The sequence below is a fragment of the Hippocampus zosterae genome, chromosome 10 (genome assembly GCF_025434085.1).
Source record: "Hippocampus zosterae strain Florida chromosome 10, ASM2543408v3, whole genome shotgun sequence".
NCBI lineage: Eukaryota > Metazoa > Chordata > Actinopteri > Syngnathiformes > Syngnathidae > Hippocampus > Hippocampus zosterae.
The window spans coordinates 9,825,542-9,845,010 of NC_067460.1; the positions used below are offsets into that span (position 1 = coordinate 9,825,542).

At 43.5% G+C, this 19,469-nt stretch overlaps 2 protein-coding genes across 9 annotated transcripts in view; one reads left to right on the forward strand and one right to left on the reverse strand.

The window, feature by feature from the left end:
* The first annotated feature begins 1,648 nt into the window (after positions 1–1,648).
* On the forward strand, positions 1,649–5,338 carry dusp14 (dual specificity phosphatase 14). Its single transcript, XM_052078073.1, has 2 exons — positions 1,649–1,992; positions 2,806–5,338. Exon 2 carries the CDS (start codon positions 2,869–2,871, stop codon positions 3,523–3,525), a length of 657 nt encoding a protein of 218 aa, XP_051934033.1. The 5' UTR covers positions 1,649–1,992; positions 2,806–2,868; the 3' UTR covers positions 3,526–5,338.
* Positions 5,339–11,496: 6,158 nt separating this feature from the next.
* synrg (synergin, gamma) overlaps positions 11,497–19,469 on the reverse strand; it is a 30,504-nt gene continuing 22,531 nt past the window's right edge. For 5 of the 8 annotated variants that reach the window (XM_052078025.1, XM_052078024.1, XM_052078022.1 and 2 more), the window contains 4 exons: positions 16,875–16,985; positions 16,745–16,783; positions 13,788–13,820; positions 11,497–11,998 (listed from right to left, as the gene is read on the reverse strand). In XM_052078025.1, the coding sequence (XP_051933985.1) occupies positions 11,867–11,998; positions 13,788–13,820; positions 16,745–16,783; positions 16,875–16,985 (315 nt within the window). In that variant the 3' untranslated portion in view covers positions 11,497–11,866. The remainder of the gene's footprint in view (positions 11,999–13,787; positions 13,821–16,744; positions 16,784–16,874; positions 16,986–19,469) is intronic. The other 3 variants (XM_052078027.1, XM_052078023.1, XM_052078021.1) reach the window with 2 other exon arrangements.

The following is a 19,469-nucleotide window of genomic DNA, read 5'->3' on the forward strand; positions in this document are numbered from 1 at the left end:
CTGTGAATTTTCATGAGGAACATTGAGGAAAGGAATTTCCTAAATATTCAAAATTGGTAGTGTGCCATGTGAATTCATGGGAATAAATCAGGAATTGACCCAGTTTGCCTGTCAATAGGGGTGAAAAATTCTCAGTGAATTTCCATTAAATTTAAGGTGCAGAATTTTGGAAATGTTGCAAATTAGAAACTTGGATGATGATTAATAGGAATACTGTGGAATGAATTACTGAAGGTTGGCTCTAAAAGCGGTGGGGGTTTTCAATAAGTTTCCTGTGAATTTCCATGGAAATTGTTGCAAAGGAATTTTGAAGATATTCAAAATTAGAAAAAAAACAGGATTAGGGTTTCAAACTAGGGTTGGTGATTTAAAGTACGGTTTAAAATTTGGGTTAGAGTTTACAATTCTGGTTTAAACGAAGGTACGGTTTCGAAGTAGAATTTCAAACTAGGGTTAGATTTTCCAATTAGGGTTTCAAACTAGGGTTAGCGTTTCAAGGTAGGGTTTCAAAGCAAGGTTATTGCTTTAAAGTGCAGTTTTAAAATAGAGATAGGGTTTCGAAACGGGGCTTCAAAGAATGATTAGGGTTTCAGTTTCAAAGTAGGGTTTTAAACTAAGGTTTTGGGTTTCAAATAGTCCATTTTCCAACCGAGGGTCTTAAACTGTTTGAAATTTGGATTTTGAGATTGTGTTCGAGTTTCATTTGCAGGCTATATATTTGTTTTTCTGTACTAAGCCAACTTAGAAATTCTCAATATTTGTACACAGAGTTTGTGTATCCTATATGAGCATGCCTCAGTGGTACAAATTAACAAAAGCAGAAACTTTTTTCATATACAGGGTGGCCCACTTAAAAGTAGCCCGGATTTTTTTTTTAATTAAAATATTTTTTTATTTTTTTTCAAAACATGTATTTAATTACGTTAATGTTACAAGTGACCCAAGTCTTTCCAAAACCTGTTTTTATTACTTACAGGTTACAAGAGATGCTGGAAGTGTCCCCCATTGACATCTATACATTTTTGAGCACGGCACAGGATGTTGGCTGATACTGACTGCAGCTCTGCTAAGGTGATGCTTCGGATAGTGTTGGTGATGTTCTGTTTGAGTTCGTTCAGGGTATGAGGATTATTTGCGTACACCTTTTCTTTTAAATTCCCCCATAGATAAAAATCGCATGAGGTCAGGTCCGGAGACCGTGGTGGCCATAACCCCTTGCTCACAGTTCGCTCTTCCGTAAAGACTTCATGAATGGATGCCAGTGACATGTGGGACGTGTGACATGTTGCACCATCTTGTTGGAAGAAGGAGTACCTGACCTCATGCGATTTTTATCTATGGGGGAATTTAAAAGAAAAGGTGTACGCAAATAATCCTCATACCCTGAACGAACTCAAACAGAACATCACCAACACTATCCGAAGCATCACCTTAGCAGAGCTGCAGTCAGTATCAGCCAACATCCTGTGCCGTGCTCAAAAATGTATAGATGTCAATGGGGGACACTTCCAGCATCTCTTGTAACCTGTAAGTAATAAAAACAGGTTTTGGAAAGACTTGGGTCACTTGTAACATTCACGTAATTAAATACATGTTTTGAAAAAAATTAAAAAAATATTTAAATTTAAAAAAAAATCCGGGCTACTTTTAAGTGGGCCACCCTGTATATTTTTTGGACTGACGCCCCCAAAACCCTGTAGTACTGATCGTGTCCGCTGCGTGTCGCCGTTGTTCCCACTTACATGGTCAAAAGGAGAAGGCGGACCGCGCTTGTGCGCGCCTTTACGTAGATTTTGTCGTCATTTTGGTGTGTCGTGCATTTCGCGTGTACCTCCCACCACCTCTCCCCACTGCCTCCCACTCTTTCCAATCCTATCCTTGACGTGATTTAGCTTTGGCGGACTGAGTGGACGCTGGGTGCCGAGCGCGGTGCGCTGAAGCCGGCGTTGCGTTGAAGACCAAACCGTCATCCCTTCATCTTCATTCGGATTGGTGAGTGGCGATTTGACGTCTAAGCGCCAACATGTATTGTTTATAAAACAACGCGTCTCGCTAGTTTGCTGGTGTGTGTTCAAATGTATCTAAATGTACATATATTTTCTGCAAATAAACGCTCAAAATGGCAATATTTGAGTTACAAATATGGGAGTTATGTTTTCAGTACTTTAAAGATGTCAATCTTAATCAAAGGTGTGCCCAAATTCAGAGAAAGTGATGATGTTGCAGTGGTCTCTACATTTTTTTCTGCCCGTGTTCATTTCATACCACATGCCACAAAATCGGCATACGGTCACTGAATTTAAGAGACAGGCAGCTTAGGAAAGGAGGGTTATCTTAAACTCTCATAGGGCTACCAAAATTAGCATCAATGTTGCATTAGTTATACTGTATCTCTTGAAGCAACATACTACTGTACTGGTCATTGAAGCGTGAATTCAGGATGCACAAAATTAATTTTTTTTCCGTGGCTGCTTTAGAGTGCCTCATTGTCAGTCATTGTGAGTGTGTGCATGTCACAGTGAGAAAGGAGGAAGTGACAAGGGTGTGGGGGATGTATTTAATTTATTTATTTAATGTCATACCTGAGAGCCAGTATGCGGGCCAGTGCTTTGGGCGAGTGTCGCCGCTTTAGTGTGCCTCGTTGTCTCAAATTCAATGACAAAAACATTTTGGTCATTTTTGTGGGGCTGATTACACCCTAACATCTTAATGGAGAATGTTGATTTCCAGGTTCGGGGAACTTATAAGAAAACAGATTTTGCATAGAAGCTCACTGTAGTGACTCATGTGATTGTTTTCTTCCAGGAGTCTTGCTTCCCTACTATGACCTGAGGAATTCTCCTGTCATACGTCTTGTCATCTTCATCCATGGGCTCCCGCAGCCAAGGCTTTTTCCCACACCACCACAGCAGCCACCAGCACCATCATCATCATCGCCATCACCATCGTAGCTCCTCGTTGGCACCACCGGCGGCGGCGGTGCCCCGGCTATTGTCCGAGGTCGGCATGGCCCAAATTACGCCGGGCCTGTTCCTGAGCCGCGGCAACGTGGCGTCCAACCGCGGCTTGCTCCTGTCCAAGGGTATCACGTGCGTGGTCAACGCCACACTGGAGCTGCCCAACTTCAACTGGCCGCATGTGGAGTACGTGAAAGTGCCACTGGCCGATGCGCCACACTCGCCCATTTCGCTGTACTTCGACGGTGTTGCCGATAAGATTCATAGCGTGGGCCGCAAGCGGGGCGTCGTCCTGGTACACTGCGCAGCCGGTGTCAGCCGTTCCGCCTCGCTGTGCCTGGCCTACCTCATGAAGTACCACCGCGTATCGTTGGCCGACGCCCACGCCTGGGTCAAAGCTCGTCGCCCCGTCATCCGGCCCAATGGCGGATTCTGGCGTCAGCTCATTGAATATGAGCGCAAGCTCTTCGGAAGGAACTCGGTCAAGATGGTGCAGACGCCCTACGGAGCCATCCCCGACGTCTACCAGAGGGACCGCCACAGTCTGGCACCCTACTGGGGACTGTGAATCCCTTGCCCCCACCCTCAATGAATTTGCAGACAGGGGGTGGACCACGGGTGCAGTCGGTCTCCTGGTGTTGACTGTGCTTGTCATGATGTCACGTGTACGGTAGCAGTTTTTTTGACAGCAGTGTACAGTGAACCGCACCCGACCCCCTGAGTTGAATTTGTTCCATGTGCCTTTATTTACATGCGTCCTGGTTTGCATCTCAGATCAACTTTTCAGATTGAAATGAATGGAAATGCCATTAATCCGTTCCAGGTACCCATAAAACACCAACAAATATAAGGTCTTTTTCATCATTATTATTATTAAAACTTATATTATTATAAGATTCACACTATGATATTGTACTTACAAAAATATCAAATAGACTAGACAAAACTAAACAGTTTGTGCATCATTATTTCCTGTTTGAAACGATAGGTGTCAAACTCAAAGCCTGGGTTGAGTTTGATTCAGCCCGCCACCTGATTTTGTGCTCCAGAAAGCAAACTGAAATTAGCCCAATAAATTACCAAATTGCTAATTGTCTTCTCTTGACAAGTTAATGAGATGTCACACACATTTTAAGCATTTAAAACAGGAAACTATCGTTGCTCAGAAAGCAAATCTAGTATTAATTTTGGTTGAGGATAAAGAATAGATGCCTATGACTGTTGTTATATTGTCTTTCTACATTTGTTTTCAAATAGCCATTGCTTCACCAGTTGTAACACTGCAACTTTCAATGCCAATTTTATTAGCCAGCCTAAAGCATTTAGCATTGTATATTAGCATTAAGCGTGTAGATCTTCATGAGAAAAAAGTAATTTTGATGTTCTCTTTGTCTTACGGTTATTTTTACAGTACATTTTTACCCCCCAAAAACCACCACAATCATTTTGAATAAAGAAAACTGGCAGTGGATTGTCAAACAAAAATAGAAAAAGAGTGCTGTTGTGTGTGCAGTAGCATTTTACAAGAGCACCTTACAGTGGTAAATCTACGTTTTAAACTAAAATTGACTATTGTAAAGCTTTTGGGGTTTGGGCTCAGTCCCTAACTTGCGTGAATATCGGGTTCACTGTCCACAAATTACCTAAATGCCTAAGAGTAAAACTAGTTGTATTTGGTTTATTGTACAAAAAGAGCTGTACAGTTTTATTGGACTGTTGTTTTTTTCCTTCTGTATTCTTTCAGTTTGGTACCGACAGCAAGTATTGTGAGCTATGGATTTGCATTCACACACTGCATTCTAACCCGAAACCTTGGCCCAAAGCCTAGCTCTAATTTTAACCACAGGCACGCCCAGAGCCCTAAACAAACAAAATAACTGTTAAGATTACATTTTTAAAAACACATAAATGTCAATTTTATAAATGTCTTGCCATGAGTTCCTGTGTTAAGTGGCCAACCTGAACCACACACTTGCCATTAACTGGAATTTTCCCGCCTCTTTCTTTGTAACTGGTGTGAACTGTAAGTAGGCGTTTGTGGAAACATGATTAGATTTATTCCGAAGTAAAAATCTACTTTTTTAAATGATTAACAATATGTAAAACAAACAAAGGCCTGTGCAGCACAGGCCTGACAATATTCTCTCTCTCTCTGATACACATTATTGTAGTGTAATGTGGTGCTATGGTGTTCAATGATATTCCTGTTGGCTTTTGGTGAGCCAGAATCCAAGCACAAAAATGACAACATTAGTACATTGGTTCAAATAATTACTAGCTTCAGTTTGGAAAAAAATGACTAAAAATAAAAAAGAAGAGCCTGTGCCAATATTTGTTTGACTTTGGAAAATGAAAAAAATAAAGACTTTCACGCAACATGACTGCCCTTTATATTGCATGTGTTTTGTGTTGGGCAAGATTGCATTGAGAAGACACGAGCATGAAACACAGCACATGAGGCTTTTGGATTAACATAGCAGCTGGGGTTACTAAATATAGAGCCGCCTCAAGAACAAACAATTGTTTACACAATTGTCCAACTTGGAAGAGTGTGCGGCCACATACTGCCTCACCCAGATTCAAAAGACAGACATTAATTTCTGATCACGTCTGCCAGCCTCTTGTGTATCCCAAATTCGTTAAATTGAGTCAGGTTTAACTCTAACTCAAAGCCTAATCCATATTCAGAATATGAGCCATATTTTCCCACGGGTCACTGCTGGTGTCTTGGCACACTTGCCTGACTGGTGAGCAGGCATTGTGGGATCGGTTACCATTCAGTGAATGGTTGTTCGTTTCTATATGTACCCTGCGGGTGACTGGCGACCAGCGCAGGGTGTCGTCCTTTTCCCGCAACACGGAATGAGATAAGCAGTGTTGAAAAGGGATAGATGGATATTTTTCAACATTAGGGAGATTTTAAGTTTCCAAAACAAGGGTTGAACTTTTGCCTAAAATCCCAAAAGGTATGCTTGGTGAGAATGCAACAGTATCTGCTGTAAAAACACCATTTGGTTAAGGTGGAGTGAATTATTAACAATTCCCAAAAGCAGTTTGTTTTAGCACAAATCCTTCTGTTGGAAAGCAATGCAATATCAAGTAAAGCCCACTAAGAACATCAAAATTTAGGGGTTAATTATTGGCAATTTAAGGTGTGCTGACTTGCATTCAACATGAGTTTGAATGCAAACGGTTCACTCTGAAAACAGTCCCATGCCCAGTTGTGAGGCTGTGCCCACTTTTGCACATTTTCACCTGGCCTCTTGAAAAAGATTTTGGATAGAGGTTAAAGTTCACAAATGGGGAAAAAAGTTTTGAATGTTTTTCACATCATCATCATGAACTGGCATTTGAAAAGGGGCACGTAGACTTTTTTGACCCACTGCTTATATATATGTATGTATATATATATATATATATATATATATATATATATATATATATATATATATATATATATATATATATATTGTATGTATATCATTGTATGAGGTAGGCATTAGCGTGAAGGATCTTGCCCAAGGACCCACACTGGATGGTGTTATGTGCTCATTTTTGCCCCAAGCGGGATTCGAACCACCGTCTCCCGTATGCCAAACCGATGCCTTACCAACTGAGCTCTATATATATATATATATATATATATATATATATATATAAAAAGCGGCTGGATAGCTGCATTCATATATATATAAGCGGCTGGATAGCTCAGTTGGTAAGGCATCGGTTTGGCATACGGGAGACGGTGGTTCTAATCCCGCTTGGGGCAAAAATGAGCACATAACACCATCCAGTGTGGGTCCTTGGGCAAGATCCTTCACGCTAATGCCTACCTCATACAATGATGAGAGACAATAAAACGAATGACATGCCGGCTCAGACGTCGCCCGGCCAAACAAGGTCTGCGTCAGGTGCTGGGGAACCAGAGCACCTTGATGAAAAATGGGCTACTGGAACAAAGCGGAGATGGGCGAGAGGCGATAACATGGCTCTGTTGGAATGCTACTACTCAAGCAACCCTAGTCAGAGGGGTTACATGCTGAATGGTTACTTCGAAACCCACAGTCACGGTTGACCACGAAACAACTAGTAGCTCAGTGTTCCAACATCCACAAACGGCAACTGCTGTCACAACTTGAGATTGATGAGGTACAACGTAGGTTCCATGGTGGGGGCCCCAGGCTGCCAGATCAGAGGAAGCGAGGCAGCAACTGACCTGAAAGCTAAGATCATGGCGAGAATGAAAGCTGGGCAACCTAGAAACCGATTACAACGGCTATGTGAAGTACCATCTGAAAGTCTCATAGAAAGTGTGAATGCAGCACTGAGGGCGATCCCTACCGTAACGATCACAGAAACCAATGAGCTGATATACGCTTCAGCATCAGTGATCCTGGAAACTCTGGGCTACAAGAGCAACCATGGAAGCCATGAGATACGTTACCCACCATGGAAAAGACGGTTGGAGGCTAAGATCAAGGCTGCCCGGAAAGATGTGAGTCAATTGACGGAGGCCCAGAGAGGTGTGATGAAAAGGCCGATACCCGAGAGGTACATCCAGATGACCATACCTGAAGCACTCGAAACTGCCAAACAAAGGCTCCAAGCCTTATCCAGTCGCCTAAAGCGGTACACGAAAGAGAATGAGGCCAGACGAATAAACAGGCTGTTCACAGCACAACCTGCGAAAGTGTACGCTCAGTGGCAGGGTCCTAAAAGGTACTGGAAAGGCATATGGGAGAAGGAGGTTGCACATAACAGCAGTGCACAATGGCTGGTGACCCTGAGAGAGGAGCACAGCAACCTCCCTGAACAGAACCCAGTTACCATAACAGTGGCAGACATACAGGAAAGAGTCTCAGATATGAAGAACTGGACAGCACCAGGCCCGGACATGGTCCACACCTACTGGCTAAAGAAACTCACAGCACTCCATGAGCGTCGAGCAGCATAAACGAACCAGCTGCTGAGGGATGGGACTCACCCAGAATGGCTAACCGAAGGGCGAACGATCCTGATCATGAAGGATCCCTCGAAGGGTGCAGTCGCATCCAACTATCGGCCATTAACCTGTCTCTCCACAACATGGAAGCTCATGTTGCGGCTAAGATAAGTGCACACATGGATCAATACATGAGCGAAGCACGGAAGGGCATTGGTAGAGATACCAGGGGAGCCAAACATCAGCTCCTGGTTAACAGAACAGTCGCACACGACTGCAGGTCCCGCCGTACCAACCTGTGCACAGCTTGGATTGATTACAAGAAAGCCTATGACTCGATGCCACATACATGGATCACTGAATGCTTGGAGTTGTATAAGGTGAACAGGACCCTAAGAGCTTTCGTTGCGAACTCGATGAGGATGTGGAAAACCACACTTGAAGCCAATGGCAAGCCACTTACCCAAGTGTCCATCAAATGTGGCATATACCAAGGTGATGCACTCTCCCCACTGCTGTTCTGCATAGGACTGAACCCCCTAAGCCAAGTAATCACCAAGACAGGCCATGGATACCGCCTCAGAAATGGAGCTACGATCAGTCACCTCCTCTACATGGATGACATGTAGCTGTTTGCTAAGAGCGAAAGGGACATAGACTCCCTGATCCACACAATCAGGATCTACAGCAGCGACATCGGGATGTCATTCGGGCTGGAGAAATGTAGTCGGATGGTGACTAAGAGAGGAAAGGTAGTCCGCACTGAAGGGGTCTCACTCCCTGAAGGAACAATAGCAGACATTGAGGACAGCTACAAGTACCTCGGTATACCACAAGCCAATGGCAACCTCGAACTGGCAACAAGGAAAGCGGCTACGGCCAAATACCGCCAGCGAGTGAGGCAAGTCCTAAGAAACCACTAAGAAAGGCAAGAATAAGACCCGGGCAATAAACAGCTATGCCCTGCCAGTGATCAGATACCCTGCAGGAATAATAAGGTGGCCAAAGGAAGAGATTCAGACCACGGACGGTAAGACCCGAAAGCTCCTAACCATGCATGGAGGGTTCCATCCCAAATCCAGAACCCCGAGACTGTACGCAAGCCGAAAGGAAGGAGGCCGGGGACTAGTGAGTGTGAGAGCCAGTGTCCACGATGAAACATCCAAGCTCCATGAATACATCAAGGAGAATGCTCCAACGGATGACGTACTCAGAGAATGTCTCAGACAATGGGGAACAGAAGATGAGGTGCTGGAAGAGGGACCATCATGGGAGAACAAGCCCCTACACGGGATGTACCACCGGACCATAACTGAAGTGGCCGATCTCAAGAAGTCCTATCAGTGGCTAGAGAGGGCTGGCCTGAAGGACAGCACAGAGGCACTCATCCTGGCTGCTCAGGAGCAGGCCCTGAGCACCAGAGCCATTGAGGCCTAGATATACCACACCAGCCAAGACCCAAGGTGTAGGTTGTGCAAAGAGGCACCTGAGACGATCCAACACATAACTGCAGGGTGTAAGATGTTGGCAGGGAAAGCCTATATGGAACGCCATAACCAGGTAGCTGGCATAGTCTACCGAAACATCTGTGCGGAGTATGGACTGGAAACCCCAAAGTCAAAATGGGAAACACCTCCGAAGGTGGTGAGAATGACAGAGCGAAGATCCTGTGGGACTTCCAGATCCAGACTGACAAGATGGTAATGGCGAACCAACCAGATATCGTGATCATAGATAAAGGGCAGAGGAAAGCCGTTGTAGTGGATGTAGCGGTCCCAAGTGATGGAAACATCAGAAAGAAGGAACACGAGAAACTCGAGAAATACCAAGGGCTCAGAGAGGAGTTGGAGAGAGCCTGGAAGGTAAAGGTGACAGTCGTGCCTGTGGTGGTCGGAGCACTCGGGGCAGTGACCCCCAAACTAGATGAGTGGTTGAAACAGATCCCGGGAACAACATCGGACATCTCAGTCCAGAAATGTGCAGTGCTGGGAACAGCAAGGGTACTGCGCAGAACCCTCAAGCGTCCTGGCCTCTGGTAGAGGACCCGAGCTGAATGAGGGACGGACACCACCCGAGGGGTGAGATGAGGATTTTTTAAAAATATATATTAGGGATGTGAATCTCAGCACTGAGGACGATTCGATACACATCTCGATCCACTGCCAGCGATGCGATACTTAAACGATACATGGAATTTTCTGGCGATACGATGCGATACGTTTCACCGTCGTCACGATGTGATACGATTCGATACACATTAAATTCAAATCAATGCGATCCGATACGATACAATGCAATTTGTTGCGATATTGTGCAATTAAACATGATGCAAATAAGCAAAGAAAAAAAGCTTTTAAAAAGATGGAATTCAGTATGGTATTACAAAAAGGATACCACTTTATTCCTTATAAACAGTAGAACTTGTAAAACAACTTATTTAAGCCCTTTCACAATTGGGTTTTGTGCAAAGAAAATGTAAACAATTTGGCACCTGAGACTCACAGCTGTTGCTATAGTGTAAACACAAACAGACTATTCTCACTGAGTGTCTTATATGAAATATAATAATAATATATATATGTATGTATATGAATCTATAGCGCAAGATGTCCACCCATCCACTGTAAGTGCAACTCTTTGCGCACTGTTCAGCGACACAGTAATCTCACTTCTCACTTTGTTGTACACATCGGGAATATGTTTGTAAGTGAACACAGACCTGTCTGGTATTTTATACCTGGGTTCCAAAACGTGCACGAGCTGTCTGAAACCCTCGTTGTCCACCACGCTAAGGCTGGAGGTCTTTGCATATGAAATAAGCAGTGGCCTTAGTTATAGCCATTGCGCGGTCACAGTGAGTTGCAAGGGGACTCCCAAAATAAGAGGCAATTTTTTTCTGATCCTGACCTGGTTTGCCAAGAGTTTCTCCGGTGTCCGACGAGGAACTGGGCGGGGGAGCGGGCGGGAAACTTGTCGGTGATGTGGTGCCATCGTTTTAAGTGGGTCTGCATATTTGTGGTGCTGCCATTGTATGGCTTCTTAGTGCGACATTCCTTGCAAATTACAGAGCTTTTATCAAGCTTTCCGTCTTTCTTTTCGAAGCCGTAGTATTTCCAAACATAAGATTTGAATGTTGCGGCTGCATTAAATATAGTAGTTTCCTTGCTGCTGCTTGCGCCAACTTCCACAATGTTTCGCTAGTTGTGTACTGGACTGTATGTGATGCACGGCTACCGTCCGTATTCAACACAAAACGCAAAGCAATGATGGTGCATTCATTGCGCCCAGGAAAGGGCAGATATGTGACGTTTAACATGAATAAAACGGCGCTTGAATCGGATTTTACCGATACCCATCAATGCATCGTGATGAATCGCGATTTCACCCGTCAATCGCGTCGTACCCAGTGAATGAGCCGATGCACTCGGATCGCGCACATCGATGTATCGATTAATATCGATTATTTTCCACACCCTTAATATATATATGACGCTCACTCTATTTTGACCATTACTTTCAGCACACAGCTACCTTTCCATTTCAATAAGTGCATCCTGGGAAAAGAGAACATTGCCACGTGGAAAGGTTCACAAGGAATTCAAACTGCTGCACTGGTTTATTCACATCGCATTCACATAGCACGCAAACACAACTTAATTAAATTACATTTTCCCCAAAATAATTTCCAGCTTTCGATTAACTAAAATGTACACCAGTTAAATATCCAAAGACATATTCAAAACTAATATTAAATAAAATGCGTCTTCCAGCCAAGGAGAGTTAAAAACAATGAAAGTGACATTTAAAACAAGACTACATTCAAGTCAGCATCCATTTTGTTACATTCCAAAGGACAATGAATACCTTCAAGCTTTGAACAGGATCCAGTCAAGAGAGTAAAATGGCCGCCAGTGGATGTGACTCAATGAATGAATGGAAAAAGTCAAAAAGGTTGAAAGTTGGTCATTCAGAGCAGGTCGGGCAGGATGAGTCCCGGCGGTTTGGGCTCCACGCAGTTGATCCAGAAGTTGGCGCAGCTGGCGTGATACTGGTGCCCGCCGTACACAAGCTTGAAGTTGTCCGTCTCCGAGTTGAACGCCTGATGATGGCAGACGGGTCAAGAAGATGAAGAGGAAGCTGACATCCTTACGTCCACGTATGTTCAAAAATGTTGTATTGATTACATCGCGGGTGTCCAAACTTTTTTTATTTGAGGGCCAAACACACAAAAACTGAGGGGTCCCGGGGCCACTTGAATTTCTTTTACTTTACCGTATTTTCCGCACTACAAGGCGCACCTAAAAGCATTCAACTTTCTCAAAAGACAACAGTGCGCCTTATACAGTAATCTGATGAATCTTCGATATGGATCAATATCAATGATTTCTTAGACGTAGTATTTTAAACTTTCTGTAAAGTGCTTTGTTACAGCTGCAGCGGTTGTGAACGCGCTATACAAATAAAGCAGTATTGTATATTATTCCCTTTAGTGGACGCATAACGCAACTGCAGCTACTATTGTAGCTTCTGTTCTATGCACCTTACAATGTGATGCGCCCTATATATGAAAACAGTTTTAAAATAGGCCATTCGTTGAAGGTGCGCCTTATACTTTTTCTCTTCTTCTTTCTACATACATTCTTGCTGCTGGAGGCTGTAAATTTCCCCATTGTGGGACAAATAAAGGATATCTTATCTTATCTTACTACAAACGCCTTATAGTGCGTAAAAAACGGTACGTCCACGTTTCACACTGTGCCTCCTCTTTCATGGCCATTTGCTTTCTGTCTTTCTTGCTTGCCTTGCACATACCAAAAAGGCACCGGCTACTTTGGCGCTGCAAAGTAGCAGTTCTCAAAACATGTTCAATTTCATTTCTGACGGCGAGGTCACATTGTACTTTTCTAGTACTAGTGAGAAATTAGAGTCCAAGCTATACGTGTCAGCGAGGTTGCACTTTGAAACTACTAAAGATGTCAATGAAACAATTTTTAATATTCCTTGAAAATGCATTTTGAAAATTGGGCTGACCAAGCAACTCAATTGATCTATCAAGATTTTCACAGCACCTGCTGGCATACTGATTAACAAATATTGAGATCTCCAGTGATGACTAACTGCGCCAGAAGTTACTTCACAGGTGGCCTGGTGGTCGACACCACAATGCAGAGGTACCGGGTTCAATTCCAGCTGCGGCCTCCCAGTGTGGAGTTTGCATGTTCTACCCGGGCCTGCGTGGGTTTTCTCCGGGTACTCCGATTTCCTCCCAAATTCCAAAAACATGCAAGGCAGGCCAATTGAACAGTCCAAATTGTCCCTATGGTGTGGGTGTGCATGGTTGTTCGTCTCTGTGTGCGATTGGCTGGCAGACGGTTCAGGGTGTCCCCAGCTTACTGCCCAAAGATGGCTGGACTAGGCTCCAGCACCTCCGCGACCCTTGTGAGGTAAGTGGATCGAAAAATAAATGCATGGATTGATGGATGCTGTTTCACCTTGTCCCAAGACCATCCATTAGTTGTGCAAACACAGCGTTTCCATAGTGTCACAAAGGACAAAGTAAAAATGTTTCAAAATTCTTCCTAGTTTCAAACTAGGATTTCAAAGCAGGGTTTAAAGGTTTTCAATCAGGAGTTTGTGTTCAAGTGAGGATTTCAAACAAGTGTTGCGATTTCAAGTTTACAGCTTGGGTTAGGGTTTCAAATTAGGTTTGGGTTTTTGGCCTTTTTAGTCAGAGGTGCAAGTAGGATTTCGCACGAGGGGGAGGGTTTCAGCTTCAGGTATGAAGCAAAGTTTTGGGTTTCTTATTGGGGTTGAAACCAGCAATCTGACATGTGTTGCATAGATGAAGCAATGAATCGGTCTCATCAATAACTCATATCAATATTTACCATGGACCGCCGAACACTTTCTGGAGTCAACGCCTGCAATCAGAACACAGTCAACACTTGAAGGGGACGAAGAAGGAAACAGCCAGATGCGAAGATGGAGCCTCACAGCAGCAGCACAGCCACAACCAGAAAGCTCGTCTTTAGACTTGGTGAAGCAGCATATGGCTCACTACATTAAGTTGCCCCGCCCCTCCCCCAATGTTCTTTTAAAAGCAACTGCATTGAATTTTAGGAAGTTAAATGCAACTTATTTGGCCGTCGAAACTTTTGCTGGGCACACTTTGAAAATGGCAAATCGGGAAAGTCTGAATCCATCTTTGCAAGGGGCTGTTGCTCAGCTGCCAGCATGAGATCCAATCAGGTGGCAAGATGAGCCCGAGGACGCTCCGGTTTCATTTGATGAAATAATCAGGTGCCATGACAATAAGACGACGAATGAGTGCAAGAGGAGACGCTAATAAGCCAGCACGGCGTCAACCATCCATCTTGTGTGTCTCGTTAACAACTCAGGATTTCGCTGTTCGTTTTGCTGATTGCTGTGGCCCAAAATGGCGGCATTTTACACAACCTTTTTTTTTAAACATATGCCATTCAGCTCATACGAAAGAATGAACACCGCGGCAACTGCGACCACAACAAACAGCGAGACATTCAACATCAAAAGTTTAGACAATGCTAAACGAAGTTGAACTTTTAACAATTGCAAGCTATTCATGTATTACCGTATTTTCCGCACTATAAGGCGCACCTAAGGAGCATTCAACTTTCCCAAAAGCTGACAGCGCCGATGCGCCTTGCATATGGTGTCACAGTCTCTTTATATTCTTCATTGAGTTGTTTCCGTTAGTTTTCCGATGCCATCTGTGGTGACTATTAGCAGGAACCAATTGGAACCTAAAAGGGTTCTGCCCGACCCTGATTGACGTGCATTTGTTCACACACACTCAAACCGAGAACTACTTGGTGAGCTCTGCGCAGCCATTATGAAAGCAAGGTAATACTAAACGAAGGAAGGAGGAGACTAGCAAGACTTCTAAGGATATTCAACATACGTTTTTGTAACACGGGTTAATGAGTAGCAAGACAAAAACAAAAGAACTCAGCCCACCAAAAATCTATGATTTTTTTGACGATTTTTCTCTCTGTTGAAAAGTTAAAAAATTAAATTAAGGACAAAGTTTTGTAAAACAGTCATATGTCCTGCCTGTGATTGATATTGTCATTGCTGTGTTAAGGGACCATGTAATATATAAACATACTGTACATATAATTAATCAGCCAATTAATCAGGTGTCGTCATTTTATTCTGACAAATCTTGAAATCTGCACCTGCCTCCGAAAATTCCCATCGGTTGGGTCCCAGCCTCAGGCCTTGACAGATTTCGTCAATTTACAAAAGGACTTGGCTGCTAATCGTAGAGTGGTGCTTGCGCTGCATTTTAGGATCTTCCAGAACTTTCACCTGAATTCCCAGTATTACAACTTTTTGGTACACGATCTAAATTGGCCAAGAGGCAATGAAATAAATAAAGAACCTGGTAACATCAAGCCTGCATGATTGGACACGAAGGTGAAATTACAACACAGTCTTATTTCTCCAAGTATGTTGAAACCTTCAAGAATCCACACAAAGGAGCCAAAATGGACGAGTGTGCTTTGGCTCTCTCTCTTCACCTTTCTAGCGTCCGTCCTCCAGCACAGAGCGAGCAGACAACAATGACCCACATCGATTGTGCGCTAAGAGCACCCCGCCAACCGCTGACTGCTCAATCGCTAACATAGCAACAGTTACTAAGGAGCGATGTCAAATCTTTGAATTTCTCCGACTGCTGCGGCGAGAGACTTGACTTGACATTTATACAGTGTAGCAGAGAAGACTTTCAAGTGACACATTTGATGAGAGAAGTCATCGAGTTATATGAACTCCTATCAAGGCGCCTGGGAAAAGACCCCAATGACTCTGAAATGGCGGCTTGGAACCAAAACGGCTAGCTTATTGTCGCTGGTGTCAAACATACGGCCCGCGGGCCATAACCGACTCCGAGGAGGTTCGATCAGGCCCACGGGATAATTTAAAAATGAAAAAATGCATAAATGAATATTTTTAATTAGATGCAATTCATGTATTATCCGTTAGGGGCAGCACTTTTCTCTTTGGTTTGTAAACTGGAGGCAGGAATTAAATTTAGATTTTTATATGCACATCTGTAAATGGTTTTAAAAATCATTTTATTTATAAATTTATTTTAATCTTAAAATGCATGACTACATTTTCAATGCCAATTACTTGTCAAAGTTTTGTGCCTTTGTACAAATAGTGGGATCAGTTGCAATGTATATATGTGAACGATAAAAGTAAATTACACATTTGTCTAAGGAAATATGTGAACGATAAAAGTAAATTACACATTTGTCTAAGGAAATCTCAGGTGTTTCATGAACTGTTAGGTAAAAGATATGTTCATTAAATGTCAACATTTTCCTAATGTTCTTGTGCGTCACGATACCAAAACATAGGAAAGGCATGATATTTTTGTTATTTATAGCAGAATATGGTCTAATGTTTGTGGTCCAGCCCACTTGACATCTACAGAGGCCGTATGCAGCCCACAATGTGAAATGAGCTCGTCACCACTGTTTTACGGTTTTGGCTTTTCAATACTTTTTTTGTGGGTCGTCTTGAGACTTTTTTTTGGGGGGGGGGGGGGGGGTCCACAGATGACAGTTGCATCTATTGACTTTCATGTTACTGGTTTTGGGGGCTAATTATTGTAAAATGTGCTCACTAATACGGGGCAGATGGACACTCAACTGAGCCACACACTGAGGAATAATTGGAGAGAGGTTGAATAAGTGTCACTTCAGCCCCAACACACCAAGCATGAGGAACAGCCCAGCCAACACCGCCACCCCCACCAGACAGCACCAGAGGCAGAGCACAATGACATTTCTCATACTCGTTTAAGGAGGCGCCCAAGCGTCCTTGTCTCTTTGATCTGGAAACATGTTCCGCAGTCAGAGAAAAGTCGCAACACACATAACAATCCTCGGTGCACGGGTAGACGCGTTCACGTGTTGCGTTCAAACCTTGCTGCGGGAGTCGACGTTGAGGAGGCAGACACCGCAGGCCAACTCCTTGGCGTTCCTGATGCCGTGCCGCAGAATGCAGGTGGAGAAATCCAGAGAGCTTTCGTCAGGCTGCGCGAGAAAAAAAAAAAAGACTTGCATATATGTCTCATCATCGGGATCAGTGACGGCCAAAAGCCGTGACAGGGTATGCATACGAATGGCATAGGACAGGGGTCCCCAACCCCCGGGCCGCGGACCCGTACCGGTCCGTGGGTCATTTGGTACCAGGCCGCACAGAAAGAATAAATGACTTACATTACTTCCGTTTTATTTATTTCAGAATCTGAAAGATATTTTATTTTGAAAAGTTGGCGGATTCTCCGTAACATCCGTCTACAGTGTGTTACTCTTGACGCAGGTTAAGGAGCGCTTCTCGGTCACCACTAAAATGAAACCCAGGAGCTAGCTAAATGAGTTTAAAAAAAAAAAAACTGTTATATTATTTTGTTGTATTTATCCGTCACAACTTAAAGGCCGGTCCCTGAAAATATTGTCTGATATTAAACCGGTCCATGGGGCAAAAAAGGTTGGGGACCGCTGGCATAGGCAGAGGACTTGGCGGGAGGTAGTACAAAGTGTGCCGCAAAGGTGAAAAAAGATTATGCGGTTCACGAAGGGAATGGCGAACGGCATGTCAAACAGCAGATGTGTATCTGGAAATGAAAATTTTGCTCTGAAAGGCCATTTCTCAGGCTTGTTTTTAGTGTATTAATTTGAGGTGCACAAAAAAAAAATACAATTAGAGGCTTAAAGTCACACTTGACATTATTGGAATTCAAATCAAAATTGCTCTGTAGTCAAATGCAATTTTGAAATTGCAAAGGCTACGCGCGCACGCGCACACACACACACACACACACACACACACACACACACACACACACACACACACACACACACACACACACACACACACACACACACACACACACACACACACACACACACACACACACACACACACACACACACACACACACACACACACACACACACACACACACAAAAAAGCTTCATTTTGGCCGGTTGACTGAAATAAATCCACACCTTTCTTGTCATCCCCGCTCTCGTGAACATGGGCGGCAGCCGCACCTCAAACCAAATCAATCGCCGATCGATCCGGAGATAATGGAGCGGGACCACAGTCTCATTTACTAACATTCCATTTATGTAATCGGCAGCCTCATCGATGGGACGACGCGGCATCGTTGCCGGTCCATTTGGCAGCACACACACGCAGCGTGTGTGTGGGCGAGTGTCTGAATCGGCATTGAATCCCACACGTTCAAGCGTCGAGTCTCAACTTTCGAGCCTTAAGCAAGTCCGGAGCCATTTTCTCATGGGCAAGTCAGCTTGATCAAATCCAATCTTGTGATATTTTACTTTATGACCCGTAGTAACAGGTCTTTATGAAGACAGACAAGCAAAGCTTTTTTTGAGCTGGATTCAAAGATGTTTTAGCGTTTAATGTCAATTTTCTTTGATCCCAACAAAGGAAAAGTCAATTCATTCGACAGGTCAAATGTGACTATCAAGTCCCGATGGTGTCGTCATCCAGAGATGAAAATTGACTTTTCTGAAAATTCCACTGGGTACGTTAGCGAGTGCGTTTATAAAGAGACGAAAATCTCTTCACTGTTACTAGCGTTAGTGTCTCAACATGGCTACGCTCGTGAAAGCAAAGCAACGAACTCAAATGCGTCTTCGTTCAATGTTGTCAACTAATATCCAGATTAATTTGAGGCAATTTTTCCTCAATTCTCTGGAGAGATTTTCATAAAAATTTGAAAAACATGGAATTCTGGGAAAATCCAGAGGACTTTCATCTCTGGTCGTCGCAATCACGTGGTCATCTTGAAAATGTTGCGGAATCATAAAATCCGTAAAAGTGGCCAAATGTTTGCACGCTTGAGCACAACAATGTAAATCTCTGATAAACATGACGTTCATTCCACACTTTCTTCCCCCGGCGGATGTATGCCATTTTTTTTGTGCATGTCTCGGACACTCCCCCCCACTAATAACAGCATGTCCACACATTTTGCATGCGTCTCTGAAGTTGCTGTCCATCCTGTCATTAGTACCCCTTGAAGAAGTCCTCTTGTGTTTTCAGTGACATCATAGCCACCATTTTGTTTCATATTTCGTCTCGACAGTGGATGAAACAGTGGCTAGTTGCAGATTTACACCGATGTTTCACAATTTTCATCATATCATGTGTGCAGTTGGATGGTGTCCATACAGTCGAGGTGAAATTTCAAATGATTAAAAAATAAAATAATAAAAAATCTGATTCAACAGTACAGTATACATTCAATTTGCTAACGGACTTGTGTCACTGAGTGAAGCTCCACAGTTTGTTAAAAAAAATGCTCAAATCAAAAATGTCCACCCTGTCATCGACCACCCAGTCAACGAGCGCCTATTTTGTTGTTTGCATGTACCATAGACTGATTGCAGTTCATTTGCAAAACTATATTTGCATCTGGAACAGCATAACATCTACATAATAGGTGACAATTAATATGAAGTCCAATGGAAAATCTCCACCTT